The sequence below is a fragment of the Podarcis gaigeae genome (genome assembly GCF_964106915.1).
Source record: "Podarcis gaigeae genome assembly, chromosome: 17".
Classification (NCBI taxonomy): Eukaryota; Metazoa; Chordata; class Lepidosauria; order Squamata; family Lacertidae; genus Podarcis; species Podarcis gaigeae.
The window spans coordinates 18556078-18582858 of NC_139694.1; the positions used below are offsets into that span (position 1 = coordinate 18556078).

At 40.1% G+C, this 26781-nt stretch overlaps 1 protein-coding gene across 23 annotated transcripts in view; it reads left to right on the forward strand.

The window, feature by feature from the left end:
* The window catches only part of NFIB (nuclear factor I B), a 311149-nt gene that overhangs the window by 258625 nt on the left and 25743 nt on the right, over positions 1-26781 (forward strand). For 8 of the 23 annotated variants that reach the window (XM_083719097.1, XM_083719082.1, XM_083719083.1 and 5 more), the window contains exons 8-10: positions 2601-2779; positions 16525-16690; positions 20392-20474. In XM_083719097.1, coding sequence (XP_083575223.1) covers positions 2601-2779; positions 16525-16690; positions 20392-20474 — 428 coding nt within the window. The remainder of the gene's footprint in view (positions 1-2600; positions 2780-16524; positions 16691-20391; positions 20475-26781) is intronic. The other 15 variants (XR_014559362.1, XM_083719098.1, XM_083719092.1 and 12 more) reach the window with 3 other exon arrangements.

The following is a 26781-nucleotide window of genomic DNA, read 5'->3' on the forward strand; positions in this document are numbered from 1 at the left end:
GAGCCAGTGTCAGCAGTAATGTGTACACAGCATTTGTATCAACTCTGTCTTTAGCTGAAATGCTGAAGACGGATTGTTGCACTTAGGAGAGCGTCATCATAAAGTTTTAAAGCAAAGCACTTAATATCTCATTAGCTGCTGGAGTTTTGATGCAGCGATGCGCTTGGGAAATCTATAGATACCAAGGACCACTTTCTCCCTTTTGTGTAACATTCCACAAGGGTTGTCTAGTCCAAGCCCCTTGCAATGCAGAAATCTTTTAGTCTAATGCTTGACCAGCTGAGCTATCCTTCACACATTATCCCCTTATATAAATAGAATGTGATTATTGTGTACAATAATTGTGTACAATAATCACATTGTGGACGCGGGTGGCGCTGTGGGTAAAACTTCAGCGCCTAGGACTTGCCGATCGTATGGTCGGCGGTTCGAATCCCCACGGCGGGGTGAGCTCCCGTCGTTCAGTCCCAGCTCCTGCCCACCTAGCAGTTCGAAAGCACTCATAAGTCCAAGTAGATAAATAGGGACCGCTTTATAGCGGGAAGGTAAACGGTGTTTCCGTTTTCTGCGCTGGTGCTGGATCGCCAGCTGCAGCTTCGTCACACTGGCCATGTGACCCAGAAGTGTCTTCGGACGGCGCTGGCTCACGGCCTCTAGAGTGAGATGAGCACGCAACCCTAGAGTCGGACACGACTGGCCCGTATGGGCAGGGGTACCTTTACCTTAACCTATTGTGTCCATGGTCTGGTCCATGGTGTCACGAAGAGTCAGACATGACTAAACGACTAAACAACAACAACAAAGAGACATAATTTTCATGCCTGGTGCAACAACTCTGTAGTAACCAGATATTATGTATTACAGCGGTTTTAGACATTACATACAATCTTGATAGAGAAATTTGTAGGGCACAAGAGAATTCAAGAAAAAAAAGTGTAATATACAATACTATACATACTTTTTTTCTTGAATTCTCCTGCACCCTACACATTTCTCTATCAAGAGTGTATGTAATGTCTAAAACCACTGTAATACATAATATCTGGTTAGATAATATCTCATCAGAAGGTCAGCGGTTCGAATCCCTGTGATGGGGTGAGCTCCTGTTGCTTGGTCCCTGCTCCTGCCCACCTAGCAGTTCGAAAGCACTTCAAAAGTGCAAGTAGATAAATAGGTACCACTCCGGTGGGAAGGTAAACGGCGTTTCCGTGTGCTGCTCTGGTTTGCCAGAAGTGGCTTAGTCATGCTGGCCACATGACCAGGAAGCTGTACGCTGGCTCTCTTGGCCAATAAATCGAGATGAGTGCCACAACCCCGGAGTCGTCCACGACTGGACCTAATGGTCAGGGGTCCCTTTACCTTTTTAATATACGATACTATTTTTGTTCAGTACAGTTATTGCCATTGGGCAAGGTATTTTCCTCAGCCCAAAGTTGAATATTCATTAGTATTTTCACAATGGGCAGCTAATTATTCATAGTGTTATTGTTTAGTAATGCTTCCCCTACCCCCAACATACTGTATTGGCCTGAATATAAGCCACACATTTTCCCCCAAATTCTGATTGTGAAAAGTTAAAGTGTGGCTTATATTTGCGACTTTATGCCGCCGGCAAAATGGCATGGCTCCCCCCCCCCTCAGGAAGCAGCCCAGGAGTGTGGAGCAACAGTGCGCAGGCCGCCCACCGCTCGAAGCCTCCCCTACATCAGATGAGAGAAGGGGGAAGGGGGGGCGAGAGCACCGGCAAAGCAACACGGCTCCCCCCCCCCAGAAAGCAGCCCGGGAACAAGGGGCAATGGCGCCCGTCCTGTCCAATGCTCCCAAACCTCCCCCAAGCTGCCAAACTTTGTGGGCGCAGCTTATATTTGGGTCAATACGATACATTAGCAGGGGCATAGCACAAAGCATTGTGGAATCATTTGCTAACTCTTACGACTCTTTGTTTCCCCCACACAGAAAATTATTTTGGGCCATACTTGATAACTGAAATGTGTTTTCTGTAGGGCAATAATTTCTATATTTAAAGAAAAGTTTGAATAAAGTATGTGAAATGTGATTATTTGGCCTTTTATGCCTTTAGAAAACAGCAATGGTATATTTAATTAACAAAATTTATAGAACACTTGATTTTAAGAAAACAAAATGTTGTGATCAAATGTTTTTGAGCAACATGAGAACTAGCCTTTTCTGCAGTGGCTCCTCATTTGTGGATTGCTTGGCGCCTTCATTACATAGCTTTGGCACCAAAAACATTCCTCTTCTCCCAGACCTTTGGTTAATTAAGCAATCTGCAGCCTTTTAAACTGTGTGAGTGGTTGTTAGTTACTGTGGTATGTATTTTTGTGTTTTTATATTGTAAACCACACCATGATCCTCAGATGAAAGGTGATATAGAAATTTAATAAAGAATGATGGTGGTGGTGGTGGTGGTGGTAATAATGGTGATTTTAAGATGTTGCAGATGAAACCTGTGAAGAAGGCAAGAAAATGGATCATTATTATTATTTGTCTGATATGGGTTTATCTTGCCATGTCATGGGTGCAAAGTTTTAACATAACGAAAGGTCCTTAACAAATTCTGTTTTTCTTATCTCTTCTAGTCATCTCAACTAGAACTCCTCCTCCACCTTCACCATTGCCATTTCCACCACAAGCTATTCTTCCTCCTGCGCCATCTAGCTACTTCTCTCACCCAACAATCCGGTATCCTCCTCACCTGAATCCTCAGGATACTCTGAAGAATTACTCTTATGACCCGTCCAGTCCACAAACCAGCCAGGTACTGTAGCGCGCGCACACACAAAAATAAATCTGTGAGTAATCTTAGGAGGAATGTGTTGTATGAAAGTTCTTTTTTAGATCTGATTGTTGCACCTGTGGTCTACAAGCTGAGTCTTGCAGCATAATTAGTTCAGCATCCTTTTAAAATTAACTATGGATGGATAAAAGTGGAACGATCACTTGTAGTCCTATTCCAACCACTCTTGCTTTTGTGGATCACAAATTATTATATTTGAATGATGAATAGAGGATAGTCCTACATTTGTTTTTTCCCCCACCCCAGGAGTTCTGAACTCAGAATTATGCCATGGTTTTAGTCTTGTGAAATGATAACTGTGGGGAAACGACAAGGGAATCATTTGTGTACCTCGTCCGTAGTTGACTATGTGAACTTTGGTTGTATACAAGGTTTTCAAGCCTGTGGCTGGTAGAGCGTTCTTACTTTGTGTTTAAGTCACAACCGTTTATGGCAGTTAATGTGGGTGAAACATAGGGATGAAGTGCTTGCTTCAGGGAGAAACAAGGAATGTGCTAATGTAAACCCCACTAGAGAGAGCAGGCAATCCTATTTATAGACTAGCCAGTGTTAGATAAAATCCTCTTGAGTTGCATGCAGCTTTGCAGTGATTTGCATGCATTCGGCAAATCTTTGAACTAGTGGTGGTGGGGAAGATAAGTTAATAAGCATTGCACAAAAACGGAAGACTACATTTCTAGTTGTTGTTGTTTTTATAAAAAGGTTGCAAATGAATATGCAGCAGTTCACATGTGTTTCCAAAGCAGCAGAGAAGTCATTTGTAATGGACTTGTGTACAGCTGTGCGCAACAGCATCAGAACATGTCATATGCAATCTAGTCGGACTGAAATATCTGCAGTGTGTGTTATTACAAAGTTCAGTTTCTGGTTTCACTGCCTTTTCCTCAGTGCTCCTGTCAAGTCCCATAGTTCACACTGGGTGTATTTTAGGTGAATTGCCAGCAGGTATACTCCATAACGGATAGTAAAACACATGAAAATGTATTTTAATTTCCTCTTTCCTTTATAGTTTGAAATTGTGTTAATTCTGTTTTTAGCACTTCAGTTCGTAAGCCACTTTGCGGTTCCAAAAGATGTGTACAAGAAAAGTTAGAGAGATACAATTAATAAAACAAGAACCTAGATACAGCATTTAATTCAAGGCAGCATAGCATAAGTACTGGGGGGAACCAACAGCTTGACAGCCTGGCAGAATAAAAATATTATGGCTGCTCTCCCAAAGATTACTGGAGTTGGAAGTGTTTCCCCAGGAAGAGAGCTTTGCCAAACTGCAGCTAGCACTCATAACGCACTAGTGAATTCTTCGAAATATCCTAAAATACTATCGTTGAGTTTCAGTTCTACTGTAGCAGACAGATTCACTATTTCCTGTGCTTTTCAGCCTTCAGGAATTACTAACGCTGTCTTGCCAGAATTGAGCTTTAGTTTATTCATTCTCATGTTATCCATTCTTGAATTCAAGGATTTAACCATTACACCTGGGTTGTTTGAAAAAGAAGCAGAAATGAGTATGAACCACATATTGATGATACCTTATCCCATAAGTTTAATGTAGACATTATTCCGTTTACAGATAAGATGGAACTCTGTGCAACAGACCTGCCAAAGTTCAACAGCAATATCCCAGCACCACTTTTGGCAATAGACCTAGGATATAATAGCAGAAATGCCTATTTACTGTTTTGATTGTAAATCTGTTACTTGCAGATGTGAAAAGACAGAGCATGTGATTTGTATGCTATAGCAATAGAATTTGAGAAAGAAATAAACTTTTCTGTATTCAATGAAAGCTTGCTTCCGTTGGACAGTTCCAAAAGCCATTGTAGCTATTGGACTTCAATGATGGAACAGTCTCATCCCATCCCACAGTAAATGTACGCTCTTACATGCAAATAAAAAGTATTAATAGCCTGATCCTAAATATACTTGGAATTAAGTCTCTCAAATTCCTTTGGAACTTACTTTCATGTGTGTGGATTTTGTTACAGCCCAAACAATGCAGAGAGTTGTTTCCCTTAGAGTATTAATCCTAATTCTAAATGCTGAATGTCCCATTTTAGTTACAAATTGATGTCAGTGTCTGGATTAAATCTCCCGCAGTCTCATTCATATACGCCCACCTATTTTTTTGCTTAGACTGAAATGGAATTGGGACACGTAGAAACTGATTTTATTTTGTGTAAAGTTTCCGTGAATAATAAAATCTAATTAAGGCATCCATTAGAAATCCTTAATGTTAATTCAGTGTGGAAAATCTAAGAGTTCTATTGTTGTTGTTTTCCAAACTGATGTCTCAATTAGACATTATTAAGCAAAAATATGCAAATTAAAACTGGTCTTTCAGTTTTGTACATTTTTCAAGTATTTAGTGATTGCTTTTCTTACATTTCAGTTTTGTAGATAATCTTTTAAACCTATCACATATTAGTAAATTGATAATACTTAAGATTTTCAAGAAAACTTTCAACTTTATAATTGATTTCATACCCTTTTGATGTTCTGCTGACAGCAGCTGATCCCTCTTTAATACTGGGAAACATATATAATTAAGGGGATAATGCTCAAGCACCATTGTGTCTTGAGAGGAAGCATCTCAAATTAAAATAATGATTTACTAATAACTTAAGAGTGGCAGCTTTCTTCCTGTATAATATCAAGATCCCCTGCTTTCAAGTTTTTCAAAAAAGTTTTCATCATAAAGACACATTAGAAGAAGATGGCAAGGGCAAAACTAGCCATTCTGAATGTCAAGCAAACTGGCCCATTGCTACTTTATTGGAATGTTAGTATCTAGATTACATGAAACAATTTTTTGTTCAATAACTGCTAAGTTCTTGCTCGTTGGTTTCATGTAATCTAGATTCCACCCCTCTCCAATATATGCAAGAGTTTCATATTTACCTGTTACTCGGGTCTTCCAATACAGTCCCTTGTCCACCTAGCTGCTCGATTCTAGCACATCCCTTGCAGTTGTAAGCGCTCTGTGCAGTGCGGTTGTGAAAGTGTCATAGTGATGCAACATTGCTAGTAATGCATGAAAAGGTCTCCAAAGCAAATATTTCATTGTAATTTTTAATAGCTATTCAATTTTAATCACTATACCAGTTAAAAGTGCTCCGCTGCTGACAGCGACAGAACAAGCCGATCGGGCGCCTGGGGTGGCTCGCATGCCCTACACCCAGAGGCAGGGCCAGCCACCCACAGGGTGGGAAAAGCCAGGGCAGGACGCTCCACAGGGCCTCCAAGGAATCTGCTTGTCTCCTCTCACTCAGCCACCCCATAGCTGAGGGGCAGGCGGCAGGCAGACTGTTTGGGGCAGCGCAGAGCCTGTGGGCACCCAAGCGACCACGTCACTCCCAGGAGAGATGCGTGGCTCGTGCACGCTGCAGACCTCGCGGTGAGTGCCGCCCGGCATTTTGTCACCCCCCTCAGTGGTGACACCCGGGGCGGACCACCCCACCGCACCCCCTTCCTCTGCCCCTGCCTGCTGACCACATCAGTATAAGGAGCCTATAGACCTTTGCAAAATATAGTAGTAAATTGGCCTAGCTGTTACCCGAGCAATTCCCCACCATTGTTGAACCATTTGCTTTAGATGTTAGAAGCATTGCTGTTCTCACCTGGATCTCACAGTTTAAAATATCACATCTGTTCAACCGCAGCAAATGCCATATACACTTACTAACTCATTACAACACTGGTTACCACGCTGTTGTCTTTGATTTGGGATTTGGGGCAGCAACAGAGTGTGTCTTCATGGCTCCCAAGGTGGGCACATGCATGCCAGGTATGCCAGCCCAGTCCTCGCCACAACACCAGCCCGTTCCGCTTTGCAAGGTTGGCATCGAAGGGCACATAGCTGTTGCGTCCTCCTCATGCCGCTCTGCCAGCGCCCCCCAGATAAATGGCCCCGGGGCCATCGCCCTGGCAGCCCCCCTCACACACTACGCCCCAGATTTGCGTAACGGTTGTTTCAAAACTACAGCCCAGTGGTACACGTACCCACTAACCAGTTGAGTAAGCACAAAAGGAAAAGAAATCTATCCCATTTTAATACCATTGTCCTCTTGAAAACATGAGCCAAATTCATTGGCAAGTGTTGGGCTGGACATTCTATCCATCAACGGATGGAGTGTCTGTTCATGAAAAAGAAATTCCATGAGCAGAAGCTCCTTCTGCTCATGCAATTGAGTGTTTGTATCCAACGAGACAGTTTTTACATAGAGGAAAGGCATATTTACTCTAGTGAATCTCAGACTGTTGATGAGCTCTACACTGTTACCTTTGATATTTTTCTGAATTTTGATAAGTTTGGAGACTGGATGAATAGAGATCGGTATTTTAAACATTGGGAAGGACAGACTTCAGGCTTGTGAGATTTGTTTAGTGTTTTACTTATTCCCTGAGATTTACCCACAAAAGAAATATACTTAGAATTTTCTTTTTTCAGTGGTGCCTCTGAGCAGCTGCTGATCTTAGAAGCTGAGTTGCGCAAACAGTACTTTCACACATAAATCCATTACTGGTTACTCCCAAATTTTCTTAATTTCAGCATTCTGATTTACGTTAAGGGAGTCACTTGTCATTGCAGTAGTTAAACTGGGCGGCAGAAATTGCTGTTGATCTACCAGTAGATTCCAATCTGCTTTCTGCCCACCCTTATATTTCTGAATGCATTGGAGTTATATTCTGCAAGATTGGCATCAGCATGTAAAGTCCTTCGGCACACAATGATGCTAGGAGTTCGTTCTGTAGGCTGTAGAATTGAAAGAATTATTTTCTCTTTGTTCAAAAAGAAAAGAGAAACCACATAGGACGTTTCAGTAACCAAAGGGAATTGTTCTATGCAATTGTATGCTTTCAGCCAGACGACTACACTTCATTACATGTAACATACAGATTTTTCTTTAAATAAATTTGGTTATCATAGCTTATAAAAACTGCACCTGTACGAATGTAATTTCAAATTCAGTTATACTTTTCCCACTTCCAAGCATATTCATTCACTTGGTTTTCAGGGATGTATTGTGATAATAGTACTATTTTTGAGGTAACAAAGAACCTAGCAGTATTTACCTAAAATTGAACTTTCCCTCCTCAACATTTTTTGGTATCACTCTAATTTAGATTAAGATGACCATTCAAGGTGAATCACGTTGCCCACAGGAATTTTGAAACTAATTGCTTTACCACTGCACTGATTATACAATGGTACCTTGGTTCTCGAACTTAATCTGTTCCGGCAGTCCGTTTGACTCCCGAAACCATTCAAAAACCAAGGCACAGCGTCCGATGGGCTGCAGGAGCTTCCGAAAAATGTTCAGCTTCTGAAAAACGTTCACAAACCCGGAACACTTACTTCCGGGTTTGGAAGCCAAGCCGTTTGAGTACCAAGGTACCACTGTCGTGAGACAATCACAGTATTCAGTTGGATATTTTAAGTGAAATCAGTTTAAAGATGCAGAGCTAGATGGGATTTCCACAAGGGAAACCCTCTTCAGGTTTCTCAGTGTAAGGTTAAATGCACCTTTTAAGCAGTCCAGAGATCCAAGAATGACATTTTTTCCTGTTAAAAAAAAAAGTGGGGGAAGGCTGTGCCAAATGAATTTAGGTAATAAAAGAACACTTTGCCTTCAGGATGAGTGTTTTGTGGTGGGGAGATGCATGTGGGCTTGTATTGATGAGTCAAGATAGTATGTATTAGTGCTTCACGATCATTAGCTCAGTAGTCCTGTATAAGGCAGGCCAATATTATTCTTGTATTAAAGATGGGGGACTGAGGCCAAGAGAATGGCAGAGAGAGTGGTACTAGGAGCTGGTAGCAACTTCCTTATGTAAGAGGTGCTTTTTGAATTTAGTGAAATTATTTTACTACATGTTATTATGTTGTAAGTTTTTTCAGACAGCAGCTTTGTGTCAATTCCCACGTAGCAAAGTGGACGACCCCAGTAAACTTTATATGAATTTTTAAAGGTTACAATCATGATATAAGAATCAAAGCTTGTTAACAGAGTTAAAGAGCTGTGTATTAAATATTTTGAATGTCTTGAAGCACTGGAATTCTTAGATATTGTAAGCAGTAATTACTGTATTCAAGCCGTATAGAAGTTTCAGATCCTATTTGTTTGAAAGCAGCAGCTGCTGTGAAATGGGTGACCAAATCAGTAGTAGGCTCTAAAAGTGGTTTGGTTCAGCCATTTAGAGGGTTAATTTTCTTGGTGTGCCTGGAAAGGGCCAGGGTCCATATGAGCCATTCAATTTCTGTTCACTATAATCATTTGGGAACAGTAAAAGGTGATACATTGTTTCAGATAGTGTGGGCCTCCAGCTGTGTCTATTTAATTAATTTGAGCTTGCTTTTTTGGTAACAGAATGCTTAAGGAAGCAGTTGATTCTGTCACTGTTAACCCATGTGTTCCTTGAAACATTCTTTGCTTTTTATATTTTTAAAAAAATATGTTTTGCAAAGGAAATCCTAGTGGATGTTTTGGAGTAACAAAACATTCTGTGAATACACAGAACACATAGCAATGCTGCAATTAGGAAAAGAGTTCTAGCACAGTTATCAAACTTTTCCAGAGCACAGGTACCATAAATTTATATGTATTATGTATAAATGTATATACACAGTTGTGAAGGTAAAGAAAACAAGGTACTCACAGCCATTCCAGCTAACGACACAAGCAATCCCCCCATTTAAAACTGTAACCACCTTGAATTATTGCTCATTAATATTTTCATCAATAGCACAATTTAGAGTCACAATCCTTGGTCCAAGAGGCAGTGGAACAGTCGGTTCTCAGCAGGGTTTCACTCCCTTTGAAGGAAAAAGTCCACAGTCTTGGAAGAATCATCTTGAGTTCTGGATGCCCAAGCAGTAAGGCTGGGCAATACCAGCTTTTCAACATCGTGATGTATCACCAGACAAACATTGTGATATAGTGATATATCACAATGTTGAAAAGTGGAGGGAGGAACAAACTTTCTTCTTTGGCGATCACTCATAGCCAAGTAAGATTGTCTTCCATGAACATGGTCTTAACAGTGAGTCCGTAAGTGACTGTGGAGGCCAATTCTGGATCCACACGTTCTTCCACAGTGGAGACATTGGTTTCTGGGCGGGAGTGGATCATGGTGAGGGTTTGCCAAATGTGCCTTCCTCTTAGCATGTTTATCCTTTTCATCCTGAGTTCGAGTGTCTTCAAAGTCCATGACACCTTTGGTAAAGGCTGTTCTCCAATTGGAGTGCTCACAGGTCAGTGTTTCCCAATTGTCGGTGTTTATACTACTTTTTTATAGATTTGCCTTGAGAGAGTCTTTAAACCTCTTTTGTTGACCACCAGCATTACACTTTCAGAATAGAGTAGTTGCTTTGGAAGACGATAATCAGGCATCCGTACAACATGACCAGTCCAACAAAGTTGATGTTGAAGAATCATTGCTTCAACAATGGTGATCTTTGCTTCTTCCAGTACACTGGTATTAGTTCGCCTGTCTTCCCAAGTGATGTGAATTTTTTTCCGGAGACACTGTTAATTGAATTTTTCGAGGAGCTGGAGATGCCGTTTATAAGTGGTCCATGTTTCACAATCATACAGTAAGCGTTGGTAGTATAATGGCTTTGTAAACAAGCATTTTGCTTTCCCTGCGTATGTCCTGGTCCCCAAGCACTCTGTGCTTCAAATGGGAGAAAGCCGCACTCGCAGACTCAGGTGATGCTGCATTTCAGCATCAATGTCAGCATCACTGACCTGGATTTGTGGCACTTTGGTTTTTTGGATGTTGAGCAATATGCCAAGCTTTTCATAAGCTTTGCAAAGTGTAGTACCATGTCAATGAAAATAATAGAACTAGGGTGATAACACAACCCTGTTTAACACCTGATCCCACTGTGATAGTTCGCTTTGAGAGCCATTGTTATCTGTGATTGTTGCTGTCATATTATAATGGAGGAGCCAAAGGATGTTTACAAATTTATCTGGGCAGCCAATATTCAAAAGGACAGTCTACAGGGCATTATCATTTAGTGTGTTGAAGGCCTAAGCACCATATACAGGGCATAGCTGTCAACGTTTCCCTTTTTTAAAAGGAAATTCTCTTATTCCGAATAGGATTCTTCGCAAGAAAAGGGAAAAGTTGACAGCTATGATACAGGGTTTGCTTTTGCTTTCTGCATTTTTCTTGAAGCTGTCAACCAGTGAAAATCATGTCCACTGTCCCCCTAGAACAGCCTTTCTCAAGCTTGGGTCCCCAGATGTTGTTGAACTACAACTCCCATCATCCCTAGCTAGCAGGGCCAGAGCTCAGGGGTGATGGGAGTTGTAGTCCAGCAACATCTGGGGACCCAAGATTGAGAAACACTGTCCTAGAAGGTCAAAAACCATTTGGGGATTCAGGAAGAGTAGCCTCAGATATTGTTAGGAGACGGTTTGCTAAGGTCCTTCCAAGAATTTTGCTGGCTGCAGCTAATAAAGAGATGCCTCAATTGTTTCCATAATCCATTCCATCACCATTTTTTTTAAAGAGATTGATAATTTTGGCATCCCTAAAGTCTGCTGAGATCTCCTCTCTCTCCCAGATTTTTTTTTAATCAGCTTGTGAAGTTGTTGTGTAGGTTCAATTCTGCCCACTTTGAAGACTTCGGCAGGTATCGTTGGCTTTGTTGTTTTTCATATGGTTAATAGCTGTACACAACTCTCACAGATTTGGAAATACTGCAAGCCCATCTCTAATTTGTTTTTGCAGAATTTGTGAGAGGACCTCAGCAGCTACAGGGGAGTTGTGGTTAAGGAGATGCTGGTAATGTTCTCTCCAGTGTGGTGCAATAGCTTCTTTATCTTTTAATTGTGGTACCATCTGTTGAGCGTAGAGGGCATATGTCATGATTTATTGGCCCATAGATGGTTTTTTTGGCTTTAAAGAAACTCTGTGCATAATGAGTGTTGGCTAAGTGCTGGATCTGTTGAGCTTTTTTATCCTCCAGGTGTTCTTTAGTTTTCTGGTTCTTCTTTGAACCAGTCTTAGCATTGGCATAGGGTTGTTTTTTTCTTAGTGGTGCAGTTTCTATCTCTTTGCCAGATCTGAAAGTCCTTCTTTTTCTTGTCAATAATGCGTTCAATCTCACTGTCATTCTCATCAAACCATTCCTGGTGTTCCTAGGTTTGGTATCCAATAGTTTGTTCAGATGCTGCAATAATGGATGTTTTTACCTTGGTCCAGTGTTCCTTGATGTTATCAGGGCACTCCAAAAGCACATGGTCCTTAAGAGTCATTTGGAAGCAATCCCGCTTAATGGGATCTTGAAGGGCTTGAGTGTTCATTTTGCTCCTTGGTTTCCTTCCTTGAAGCCTGTGTTGAGGTATAATCTTGATATCCATTATGGAACATATTAACCAGTGATCTGTTCGGCACTCATCATAGCTCCGGTAAGGAGCACATTACGGCAGTCTTAAGGTTGGACAATTACATATTCTAAGAGGTGCCAGTGATTCAATGAAGGGTGCCTCCATGATGTTTTTAATTTATTGTTGTCGAAAGAGTGTGTTGGTAATAACAAGGTTGTGAGCTGCACATGTAGTCAAAAGTAAGATTCTATTCTGGTTGCTGTTGCCAATTCCTTCTTTCCCAATAGTCCCAGACCACGGATCAAAATCTCACCCAACTCTTGCATTAAAATCACCCAGAGACCGGTAGATTCTTACTTGCTGTGGCCTTCATCCACCTTCACAGCTGTTATAACATACCTCTTGTTATCTACCACCTGTTCTGCCATTGAGGACTTATTGGATCATTCTTTGTCTATCTCCTTCCCTTTGACCTTACTGCCTTGGGTGACCCTGCTGGGAGTACGAGACTCCCAACGGCTTCACTCACAAGGGTCATAGGAATATGCAAGCCCACTCACCATGACAAGGTGATGATCCAGCAAGTGAGACTAATTAATAGAAGATGTGCCTGCCTTACACACTTCAGTAATGCTGTTTTCATCACTGTTTTGCTTGCTGTAGCTTTGCAATGTTGCTCTGAAAATATCCCATGTTGCTGTTTTATTCAGTAACAAATACTGTAAATTCAAAAACTACGTATACCCAAGATTTCATTCTAATAATATTCAGTTGCAACAAGGCATGGGGCCTCCATACCATAGCACCTCTCACTGTTCCATTTTCTGTGTCTCATCATAACCTCTGCAGTCAATGCACAACCTGTTTGTGTTGCTGTTTTGACGCTAAGTTCATAAATCAAACATGTGCAGACAGGTGGCTTGGTGGCTGCTCACCAACTTTGGGATAAATTTATTCCCAAGGGACACCAGTTCCTGATGCTTTTTCCAAGATACAAGTGATTTGTTTATTTATTTTAAACTTGAGGTGAGCACTTTGCATCTGTGAATATGGATTGGTTTGTTTTTGCTGTACTTTTCAGCCCCCACTGTCATTAATACTTTTCACTAAAGTCACTTCCTTTTACCATTGTGTTTCTGTTACAATCATACCTTGGTTTACAGATGCTTCAGGTTGCGTTTTTTCGGGTTACGGACCACTGAAACCTGGAAGTACTGGAACGGGTTACTTCCAGGTTTTGGCGGTCGCACATGCACATAAGCGTTAAATTGCGCTTTGCGCTTGCGCAGAAGCACCGAATCGCAACCCGCACAGATCACGTTCACAACCTGAGCGTCCACTGTATATTAGTAAGAATATTCTAATATGCATTCATTTTCTGGAACTTTCACCGAGAAAACGCTGTGAGTACCTAGATTTAGATTGCTCCAAACATTTGGGAACAGCTAATTAAAGCCATAGAAATCACACAAATAGTTATACTGTCGTACCTTGGAAGTCAAACGGAATCTGTTTGGAAAACATTTGGAAACCAAAGCGCGGCTTCAGATTGGCTACAGGAAGCTCTCCTGCAGCCAACTAGAAGCCGCAGAAGTCCCGTCGCACATTCGGCTTCCAAAAATAGTTCTCAAACCAGAATAGCCACTTCTGGGTTTATGGCATTCAGGAGCCAAAACATTTGAGAACTAAGCTGTTTGAAAACCAAGGTATGACAATATTAACTAATGCATTAAATTAAGGAAAAGGCCATAGCTCAGTGGGAGAGCCATCTGCATTCCATGCAGAAGTCACCTCTAGGAATATCTTATGCCTGAAATCCTGGACAGCTGCTGCTTTCCAGTACTAAACTAGATAGATCAGTGGTCCAACGCAGTAGAAGGCATTTTCTAATTTAAGGGTATCGCAAGTGTGACACCTTGCCACTGCAATTGAGAGGGCCGTGGCCATGTGATGTCAGCATGCCCCACGACATGCTTGTGCCATGCACATATGACGTGAGAACACCCCACAGTGTACATGTATGTCTGCTGGGGAATTTTGAGGGGGCTTGGTCCCCTTCTTGATAATTTTTGGGGGGCCCTCAGCCCCCCCAGCCCTGCCTAGATCGTGGGCCTGGGGTGTGGTGTATTTGTCTCAGCAAATTTAGCAGTAAAATATTAGTATGCATTGCAACTTCTTCTTCTTCTTCTTCTTCTTCTTCTTCTTCTTCTTCTTCTTCTTCTTCTTCTTCATTCTTAAAGTAATCTGGATTCGGTTTTGTTTTCTAAGTGCTTTGTTGGGGGGAAATGTTTAGATTGCAACCCATAGCAAATAAAGAGAAACTGGATGTTTATAACCAACAGCATGAACTGTGGGGCTACTCCTATAGTGGAGAAAGCTTAAATGTGACTTGCAAATAGTCTGTTGTTGTGTCCAAGAAAAAGAAGACAGTTAAACTGTGTGCATGAAATTCTGTGTATGTGCGCACTCACATATGTGTGCATGTGTTTATTTATAAATGATCTCTCTTCCAGCTGGTGGCAGAAATGGGCTTAGGTTTTCTGCAGCGACTTCTTCCCATCACGATTATGTTTGCTCTGGTTCCTGTGTCATGTCCAGTCATTATATGCAGTTCTTGATCTAGCCACTTTTCTGCTTCCTGAACGCAACTTGATTAGTTAGTGCATTTTCCAGTGAGCTATCTAGGTTTTAGGCATTTTACAATTATATTTCAGTAACCTTTTGATGCAAATAGCTGAAGCAATCAGTTATGAAATTGGTCTGATTACCAGAAAAGTGAAAAGAAGTTGGAGGGCAGAGGAAGCAGTGTGTTCATTTTATATCTGAATTCTTTCGGCTGTTTGCTACAGAGCAAAATAAGCATGCTGATTTCCACCTTCCAACCACTCTCTAGTTATCAGACCAATTTTAGTTTCAGACCTGTTTCCTTTTCCACTTAATGAATTTATGTTTAGTTAATCTAGAGGGCACTTCTAGACAACCTGCATATTGAGCATTCATCCTGATTTGTTTGCAGGGAGATCAGGTGAAAGTTGTCTCTTTAATGAGCACTCATTCTGTTATGTTTTCAGACAAGTTAGATTATGTTGTGTTAAGGCAAATGTTATCCCACAGTTTTGAGTGCATTTTCCTGCCACTTCCCTTATTGCAAAAAGTTAAACCTTTTTTTTTTTTTGGCGGGGGGGGGGGAGTAGATTTATTGCGCAAGGCCTCCCAATCAACCCAAATTGCACCATCTGAATTTGCCAACGTTTGACTGAATCCTAGTCCAAAATAGTGGGAGTCTGGAAGCACCTGTAGAATTTTACTATTGCCGTTGCATATCTAAACATAGGTAATATTTGATACTTACTCAGGATCACTTGCCGTGATCTGAATAAAAAGGGTGCGAGGAATTATTAAACTCACAATCTGCACTGTTTAATTTCAAATACATTGTTAGAGGCATTTTGGGGGAATGTCTAAGATACATATTAAGGGAATTCTTTGTGATGCCCACCACCCCATGCTAGATAAATAAATAAACAATTAAATAAATATGTGTGGCCTCCTTAAACCCTTTAGAATTATCCAGGCATGAAGTATAACAGGGGGAAATATTCATTTATTTAGATTCATATACTGTTCTTCAGCTTAAGATTTCAGGGCAGTTCACAGAGTAAAATACAGGATAAAAACAAGTACATAAGTAAAGCAAAACAGGGGTGGGGGACAATAACATCCCTGGGGAAAGCATTCCACAAACGGGGAGCCACGATAGAGAAGGCCCTGTTCTTGTGTTGCCACCCTCTGGACCTCAATTTGTACTGTTTTTTTTAATAATAATAATAATAATAATAATAATAATAATAATAATAATAATAAATAACAACATTAGTAGCACTTCAGTCAGATAGAATAATGGCCTTCACTAGTGAGTTTCTTATAAGGTAAATAGGCTCTTGGAAATATTACCTTCCTGAGGATCACAAATGCCTAAATCTTCAGAGATAAGAATAAGAATAAGAATAATTACTATTGCTTATACCCCAACAGAATTTAAAGCACAATCAAACATTAAAAACTTCCCTGAACAGGACTGCCTTCAGATGTCTTCTAAAAGTCAGGTAGTTATTTATTTCCTTGACATCTGATGGGAGGGCGTTCCACAGGGCGGGCGCCACCACCGAGAAGGCCCTTCTGCCTGGTTCCCCGTAACCTAGCTTTTCTCAGGGAGGGAACCACCAGAAGGCCCTTGGCGCTGGATATAGATACCAAAGTGACACACGACAGCATCGGGGTTCTGGAAAACCCTAAAGTAGATCGCTCTCTTGAGCATTACATGTATATTTCACAAGGCGTTCTTCTGGTTTTGTTTTGTAGCCTAACAGCAGTGGTCAAGTAGTAGGGAAAATGCCTGGCCATTTTACTCCAGTTTTGGCACCCTCTCCCCATCACAGTACGGTGCGGCCTGTGACCCTGACCATGACAGACACTAAACCCATCATTACATCCACTGAAGGTGAGGCATCTTCACCTACAGCAACCAGTAAGTATTTTTCTAGGAAACAAACGCTGTCCATCAAAAACAAATCAATCAATACCATTTCAAGTTAAGGCCAATATAGGTGCCTTTTCCTGCTATTTGACCAGGCAGATGCTCAAAGTCTGATAATAAAGGACATTGACAAGACATTTACTCCGTACAGTTATAATAACTCAAGTTACTGTATGACATTTGTGACACGGCAATCACAATCTCAGGGCAGGAAATCAAATTAATCCGAGCATCAATTGCCAGGAGAGAATGAAATCTTGATTATTAATTTAAAGATGGACATTCTCGTGACATTGAGAAGCATACTCGGATTGGAAGCTTTTTAAATTTGCCAACACCTGGAATCCAAAAAGGGAGCGAGACAGACAGGAAAAAAAGAGATTCATCTGATTCCTCCCAAGTGAGCTTTCATCCAAAACATACTTAATCAGACACATGATCCTCAATTAACCTAAGCATTTTAATTCATTAGAACTGGTACTGAAAAATCTGTGTGGGTTAACTACATTTAACAAGAGTTTGAAAGTTTTGCATTTGCTAATTCGCTATGTTGAGTACCGTGGGTTGTATCCAGCTACACAATTGCACCGCGGAACAACTTTCACATGTGCAGTGGAACCTTCCCTCCGCATGCACCCCCTCCAGTTGCTCTGGGGGTTCTCCCAAACCTCTGGAGCAGATGTTGGAGGGCGTGCGCGAAAGTGAGGTGAGTAGAAGTTCCGCACGTGTAGTGAATTAGTTGAATACAAGCCCATATAATTACCCTATAGCCTTCAATGGAATTGCAGACATAGACATGCAGGGCGTATCGACTGTTAGAGCCACTTCTCAGGAATACAGCAGCCACAAGGAGAGTCCTGGGAACTTCTTCTATATGCCGTGGTAGCCACCCAGTTGCTGCAATTAAATTAGGTTGTGCCCGTTGAATTAAATGTTCCAGGCACCAGTGTCCGCCAGGAATGTGTGGCTAGTGGCATGAGAATTTTGCACACAGGCCAAGCCATGCATTATTTACTTACATTATGGATGTCACATGAAGTCCCCACTGCCTCAAAGTACATCTTGGCAGTTTCCATGTTACTGTTCTAACATATCATGGTTCGACATTAACCTCCACGTTAGTCTGAAATTCAACATTGCAGCTGTAATAAAAACACCACACAGACAGACACATACATACCTAACTGTAAAGTATTGTTGCAATCATGTAATGACAAGTGACTTCTTTACCTAGATACTGGTTTAAAATTAAAAATTATTAAATGTTAATATCCCACATATAGTTAAACACGTATGGTTCCATCTACATACGATGTTAGGACAGTAGCAAAATTTTTATTAGCTTAGATAAATCTAGGCTGCTGCCCTTTTGTATAATGTCCATTTCATCTCCCCACATCAAGATAGAGCAGAGTATAAAATAATGGAGGCTATAATCCTGTATACCCGAGACCCCCGGGTGTAGGGAGGCATATAAATTCAATAAAAAATAAAAAATAAAATGTACCTGGTATTAAATCCCATTGAACTCAGCAGGGCTTTTGAGTGCACTTTCATTGGATTGCACCGTTAGCAGAAGCAGAAGTCATTACCTACTAATTAATGAATTACCGTATTTTTCAGTGTATAAGACTAGGTTTTTTTACCCAAAAATTAGGGTTAAAATTGGGGCTCGTCTTATACACGAGTAGTGCTAAGGGGTGTTTTCTTAATTTGGAGTCCCCAAAAATAGGGGGTGTCTTATACATGGGAGCGTCTTATACATGGAAAAATACGGCAATTAACAGTGTTGTGATCTCTTCTGATTTCTTAAGTGTGCACAATTCCTGAACAGTAAAGAGGTTTTTAGTGATCTATTCTTATTCTACCCTTAAGAATGGAATCAAACTAGAGCTTCAGATTTGACTCTGAATATTAGTTGTTTCATCATATCTCATGTGCCTTCCAAGCAATATGGCACCAGTTAAGCATCCACGAAATATTAAAAGCTTAAATGGTGTTTAAGGACGCAAGGGAACCCATCACACACATATCGCAGGTGCATTTCTTTGAGGATCCTACTTTAGGTCTTTGAGAAAGGATATGATTAACACATGGTGAACATTGTGTTAGCAACATTCCCTTTGTGCATAAAGAGCAAAGGTATGCACAAATGGATTCCATTTCTGCATGAAAATTGCATTTATTTCAACATTAAATATTAAAGGAATTTTACATATCTAAAATGTATTACTTGCTGTGAATCAATGGTTCTTTAATCTTAACATTTCACCAGGAAAAAAATGTAAAAGGTTTGACCACTTCTATTTAAGCCTTGTTTAAAACTACATAGAATAATACGCACAATGCAGGAATTTCTTCTATGCATCTGGGATTGGCTGATCTATAATGCTTTCCAAAGAGATGCTTTCAATTTTATTTCTAATGAATTAGAATTGGCCAAAAGATAAAAGTGTCACCAAAATGTGACATTAAGATAATTTACAGTGCTGTTACCTATTCCTAGTTATATATCTTTATCCTGATCAGTGCGTACCAAAGCTGATTTAAATGGCTTTACACAGCATTTCACAAGTAAAAACTACTTTTGCTGAAATTATATGGAATAACACATGTTCCTCCTTCATAGAAATATCACTTTACATGTAAACATGTAATCCATTTTTTTATGGTGGTTATTCAGTAAAATGTTCTTTTAAAAGGAAATAGATAAGACGCCATGTGTTTGTTTGTTTGAAATAGAAATATAATACCATTTAAATCGATCCTTTAGTGCTTATCTATTTGTTCTTTATGCCATTGGCAGTAGGAAGTTAAGATCACCTTACTATGAAATTGATTCAGGTAATGTAGATATTTTCAAACTAGCAGTCAGAGTAAAACAACCCACTTCTTTTGACACAATCAGAAGTTAATGACTTTCAGTCAATACACAACTATTTTCAATTCAAAAGGTAACCTACAGGGGAAAGGTGAATCATTCCATTAACCACACACATGGGGAAAAATGTTTTAGGAGCTTCTACATTATAGGTCAGTTTTCTAGAACTTACACTAAATACATTTGCTCCACAGTTTTCCGGTGTACAAAGCGTGAACATTTTAAATACAGTATTTGTTTAATAAGTAGATGCTGCTTATATTAACTTACAGAAGAGGGATTCCTAGATCTCCCTTTAGAAAAAGGGGGGGGGCACACCTTTTATGCCTCATTTTAAAAAAATAGCCTTAGCCAGGGCTTTTAATCAGCTGGAATTCAACTCTGTTCCGGCACCTCTCAGGTGGGAGCTATTGCCATTCTAAGAGAAAAATAGGAAAAATAGCACTGGCCTTAGCTTGGTTATGTTCTAAATCTGAGTGGTACTACGAATAAACCTCATTCTACTGTAGCAAATTGTTAGTCTCTGAATTTTGTTGTTTAAATGACTGCATTGAATGAGCATCTGGCTGCACATCCCTTAAAGTGAGCTGGTAAAAAAACACACAACTTGTATCATGTAGAGAAATTGTCACTGGCAAGGAAGGTGGCCCTGCCTTCATTCAGATTCCATTGAAGTCCATAGGTGTTATAAAACTCTATCCCTTAGTCAAATTCGTTCTTCGTAACTCTGAATTTCTCGTGTTTAAATTATACAGGGTAGAAATGGACAGGTGTCTATCTTCATCAATCTGTTTTGTTCTTCCTTAATCAGCCTACACAGCCTCAGGCACATCCCAAGCCAATCGATATGTGGGACTAAGTCCAAGAGACCCTTCTTTTCTACACCAACAACAGGTGGGCAAGTTTCACATAGGTATAAACGGTAAAAAGAAGAGTATTTGCAATAAGTCCCTGAATCCATGTTTCCATTGACCTTAAAACTAGAACAGGATGAGTACCCTTAAACAAAACCTATTTGTATTTCAATATTTGGATAGCTACAAGATGCTTCTGTAGGGTTCTGTAAAGGCTTTTCCACGGTGAATCTTTCAGTTATGTTACTTCTAAACTCCTGGAAGTTGAATATATATGAATGCCTCTGTGAAAAAGCAGTACTACTAGTCAGAATTAAGTAGGATTAAGCAATACAATAGTTGATTCTCCAGCTATTTGATATCGTTTGATATTTGAACGTATACATTTATAGTTCTGAAAGAATAGCAATACAATAAAATTCAATTGCAGAACATCATCATTCCTAGATTAATACATTCGAAGTGTATTGTTGATTTTACTGTGACGCAAGCTCCTTTTTATTCCAATTTCTTTTACATCATTTACATTTTGAGTAGCATTTTAGATTTCACACCTCATTGATGCTATAAATTTAATGAAAATAAATTGTTCGTCCAAAATGACAGCTGAGATTAATAGTGGCTAATAAAACAACCCAACCCACCATCAATTAATAGTAGGGGCATGCAATACTGCCATACTGCTAGTTAGGCATAGAAGAAAACTAAATTCTGAAGTGTCAGAATTAAAATGTGCTTCATGATGGTGCAAGAGGCTGTTTTTACAACTTACACAGTTCTGAAGCCTAATGTTGCCTATGCATACATTCTCTGTATGGTGATATAGTTAGACTGCTGCATCTGGAAATTGCACCTTAACAACTGAGGCCCAAGTGGTGTTATACATATACCTTATGCAGAATTCAGTGAAACTTCACTCAAAATAGCTGATGCACAACAAAGGCTTTCTTGTTCTTTACCAGTGAGACTTCACTAAAAACATCTGCAAAGAGAAAATACCAAATAATGATTGGCTATTTCAAAGCAACTATTTAAAGTTTCTGATATTATGCTTATAATTCTACCCGTATGCAGTCACTTGATTTTAAGTACATACTTTCCTTTCTAAACAAAAAAACACACACTCTTTCCTACACTGGATTTAAGAATTCTCATGGAACTGCAGTATTGACTTTCTTTAAGCTATGTTAGGCTGCAGTCCAAAGCCCTGATCTTTGCTGCTTGAGAGGATTAGAGATTTTGCTTGCTACCAGCACCAGAGTTCATGCTGGCAGAATGAAGCATAAGGCCCCCTCAAACAGAATGTTAGTAGGGGCAGCCATGTATGTATCTTCTGGGTCTTGAGTCAGTTAGTTCTTCGGAGACCATTTGGGCTCGCTTTGCTGCGCCAGCTTCTGGATGGCACAGCAAAACTGAAGAAGAAAAACCACCCCCCCCAATTTTGCACCCTATGTGGCACAAGCTGGCAGCGCTCCAATATGTCCCAGTCCCTCGTTAGGACTGTTTTGCCCTTCCATCTATTAAGAAAGGGAGCAAAATGATTCCACATTCCTTGGTACTCTCTAGCAATCTTAACAATATATGCAAATAAGCTCGTCACAGATTGGCAGTCCTCATGCTGCAACCTCCATGTTTTTTTTCTGATTTATTTATTTATTTATTTTAAAAATTTGTCTTTTTGATAGATTGGGTTGTATACGACTGTGTCCCTCTATCAGTGGAAGGCTCTTTGACCAAGCATTACTTTTGTTGGCTTTCATAAACAGAAAGGGTGTGTATGTGTGATGTGTGTGATTGTTGCATATCACGCTTTTGTAAATGCAAATTGCAGAGCCAGCTGTTTCAAAAGTACCCCAGCTCTCCAGTGCAGATTTTGGGGTTCAGCAGGAGGTTGCAGAGGGCATGCGGTATTAACAAAAATAGTATCCCACCCCTTTCCACTCAAGTGAAATTTTGCCCGATAAGAAAGAATTCCACTGGTAGAGGCACACAATGAGATACAATCCAATATCAAGACATTAAGAAAATGCTATAAATGTGTCTGTATCTTGTTCATGCAGAAATATATTCCTGTAAGGTAAAGAGAGGAGAAAGAGCTGGAGAGTTTCATAAAGTATTACTCTTTAATGGGTATGAACTTGTTGAGAGTTGAAAAAGCCCATTACAGTAGTACCTTGGTTCCCGAACGGCTTGGCTTCCGAACAAATTGGCTCCCGAATGCCGCAAACCCGGAAGTAAGTGTTCCGGTTTGCGAATGTTTTTCAGAACCTGAACGCCCAACACAGCTTCCACGGCTTCTGATTGAATGCAGAAAGCTTCTGCAGCCAATCGGAAGTCGTGCCTTGGTTTTTCCAATGGTTTCAGGAGTCAAACAGATTCCCAGAATGGATTAAGTTCGAGAACCAAGGTTCCACTGTATAGATCATAGACCCAGGCAGTCATGTATTTGCACAGTACAGGAATAGGCTCCCTGTTTTACCTTCCACCAGGCTCCTAAAATAGCTTGTGATGTGAACATGCCACTTGGAATCCCATACGTGCAATGGTCTGATTTTTACCATCTCTTTAAGGTGGGATAAATGTGCAGATTAGAGGTTTTATGTAGGAAACTGGTCACATCACATTAGGTGCATATAGGTGGAGGGGCCCCACAGAAGGATCATCAGGTAAGTATGTGAACTGAGGCAATAGCCCCCTGCAATCCCAAATATGTGTCTTCATTGTGTAGAATGAGAGCTTGAAATGTTTTCTTTTTATTATTATTTAAATGTAACTGCAGCTGGAGAGGAGATGTGAGGTACTAAAAAAAAATAGTGAAAATGTATTTTGCCATTTCCTCCCCCTCCCCCCATTCTGTAATTAATTATATGTTTAGGTGTACTTTTGTGTACAACTTTTTGCCCCAGTATATGATAATGGTCACAAACTCAGTGACTATATAGGAATAAACAAATGCATGGATGAGGGTCTATCAAGAGCTGCTGTTCAGAAGCAGTTTAGTAATGAGTACTAGAGGCTGTCAACAAAGTATAGGGAACAAGGATGCCAACTCTATGGAGCTGAGGTGTCTTCTCCCCCCCCAAAAAAAAATCTGCTGGGAGGGGTCTGGGCCATCTCATTGTTAAGGGGCTGAGTTCAGTGGCCGGCTCCTCCTGAGCGCAAGAGAGGAGGAGCTGCCGGCAATTGAAATTGCTGCCCTGGGCTCCGTGCTCAGCCTCCTCCCGGCGCATGATGTCACACACCCATGGCAAGCACCTGTGAAAGAGAATGACCTTGGCTATCCTGACTTCTTTGCGAGTTTCAGGTTGAACACTGCTAAATGCAACAAGCGAAAGGACCATGGTCTAATCCATGAAAACACCGTATTTTTCTGTGTATAAGATGCCCCATGTATAAGATACCCCCTACTTTTGGGGACCCCAAATTTAGAAAATGGGTACATGCACTATCCGTGTATAAGCTGCACCCAGATCTTTAACCTTATTTTAAAGTAAAAAACAAAACCTGGTCTTATACACGGAAAAGTATGGTAATTCTTGGGTTCTTAAAGATACTTAATTAGGAAATAGGTTACATTTGTGGCTGCTTTGTAGAAATAAGATGCTACAATTAGAAAGCTTATGAGGCATATTAAAAAAATAGGATTTCCAACTGCAGTCGTACCTTGGATCCTGAACGCCTTGCGAGTCGAAGGTTTTGGCTCCCAAACGCTGCAAACCCAGGAGTGAGTTCCAGTTTGCGAAATTTCTTTGGAACCCAGACATCTAATGCAGCTTCTGATTGGCTGCAGGAGCTTCCTGAATCCAATTGGAAGCTACGGCTTGGTTTCCAAAGGTTTTGGAAGTTGAACGGACTTCTAGAACGGATTCCATTCAGCTTCCGAGGTATGACTGTACTTATTTGATATATGGCTCTTACTCCTAAAAATGTCTCGGAAATGACAATGCATATAATGTTATTGTCTTGTGTGTGATGGGGCAAGGCGAAGCACACATGCAGAAATTGCCTAAATTACTTGGACAGAGTAAAGGTTATGCTTTGGTAAGGCAGAAATAAGATTGATTTACTATGTCCTTTCATTACTTTACAACAATTTAAAAGAGACCACTTTTCTTGTGGCAGGTCCTAAATGCATTTGGTTTAAAGTAGGCCATGATGAATGAAAAGAAAAATCAAGGGGTACATGAAATAAAGGCAATCAATCATTTTATATTAGTTGAGAGAAATTCTAAATTAGAAAGCCAATGGTTTTAGTTCCAGAGAGGTGTTTTAAACATTCACCATTCCTTTTAATATACTTTGACCCCTTAGGAATAAATATTGTCACAGGTACATTCTGTGTTTCACAGGAGGAGCCATTGGAGAGATTTATTCTCTCAGGTTATGAGAGGTATTGACGTTTATTCTTGAGTGCTTTTTTATTATTAAGTAACATAACATAGCCTATATAAATTGTAGTAATGACCATAAATTTAGGCTGCTTGTATAGTTGATGATTCTCCTTAAAAATAGTCTCTTCAAAAAAAAAAAAAAAAAGTTTGGTTGAATTTCCAATGAAGCAATTTATTACTGAAAGTTGCTGGAATGTTTCCATCGATGGGAGCATTATAAATATAATTTTGAGAGCTCATGTACATGGGGAAGCAATATGACATATATATTTTAATTTACAGACCAGGACACTAAGAGATGCATATTATTAAACATGTAACTTAATATGCGGATAGCTGCAAAGTCAGGGTTATTATTAGGAATCATAACTCTCACCATTCCTTTTTCTGTGGTGGTTACACATTGACTCCTAGCTACTTTAAATTGCTAAATATTTCCATGCTAAAGCAACAATAGCATAATAAATCTTAAAAAAAAATAAACAGAGATATATTTTCTTTAATGCTGTTAGGCCTATGCAGCTGCTGATTTTTTTATTTATTTATTGAGTAGCCAGTCATAGAATTGTAGAGTTGGAAGGGACCTTGAGGGTTGTCTAGTCAAACCCCCGGCCATGCAGGAATTTGTTTTCCAACGTGGGGCTCAAACCCACAACCTTCAGATTAAGAGTCCATTTCAATAATTGCTGTGCATTGCTTTTAACCATTTTTTTTAACCATGTTTTTTTTGCTATACACTGCCCTGGTGTTTTGTGAGAGGGCTGTATGTAAATACTTCTATAACTAAATAATGTAGACGACCACTTTGAGTCAATTGTGGCGCAGATGAAATTGTTAATATTGGTAATCAATGGATTACTCTGGATTCATTTCCTTCACTTTGTTTTCTTCTTTGTTCATGGTTAAAGAGCACAGATTCTTAGTTCTTAGTTTTGCCACCAGACCTTGATGTGGTTAATCAAAGAGTAATGCATCAAGGAGCTTCTGATTCTATAGAAGCTGCAAAGGGTTCCATAATGAGATGACTGGCAGATACCTTGTCTGCCTTTTCTTAGCTTTCCTAAGGCAGCCTTCCTCAAATGGGCATGCTCCTGAAGTCTTCACTGCAAGTCCCATCAGCCCCAGTTGCACTCTAACAACAATTGGTGGGCACAAAACAGGAAGGGTGGTTCTATGATACACTTTCAGTTTGTGTAGGGCAGGCACGTCCAACTTTGACCTGAACCCCCCCAAAACAGGGACAGGGCATTCCTTCCTAAAAAAAGCTCAACAACTTTGACCTGAACCCCTGAAAAGGGGGTAGATCACTGCCAGCTTTTAACTCTGTGAGTAGACCGCAGTGTCTTGGGAGTTGGCCACCCCTGGTGTAGGGCAATGGTTGAGCTCAACATGACTTGTTGTCAACTTGTAAATAAAGATTTATACCTCGGAGCTTATCTCAGAATCTCCTACAAAGGTAGAAAAGGTTTCACGGCAGACAGATCATTGCAGAAAGAGTTCTGGGGTCGGGGGCTGAACTTTTAATGATCTGAAGTGAAACTTTTGCTAATGAACAGGCTCTTTTCCAACTCATACCATTGGCTGGAGTTATAGCCAGGATTTCAAATTTTTATTAGTTTGTAAAAAAGAAACTGGAATTGTATTTTCCCCTGATTTATCAACTGCTGTTTTTTTTTTTTTTAAAAAAAACTTTTCACTAGTATGGGCCAGGAAATGGCATGAAACTTAAATATTTATTTAAGTTTTAAAATGCTTTGTAATAGATCACCTTTCTACCAAGGCAAGTGCATTTTCACAACCTAAATGTTATAATTCTAATTTCTTATGGGCAGGTTGATTTTACAGAGACAATATACCTAATTAAAAAGCTGGGGAAGTGAAAGCAGAAGAGAAGTTATTTATCATATTTAAAATGTTAGTCTTCTATGTGCTGGTGTTGGACCAGTTACTGATACA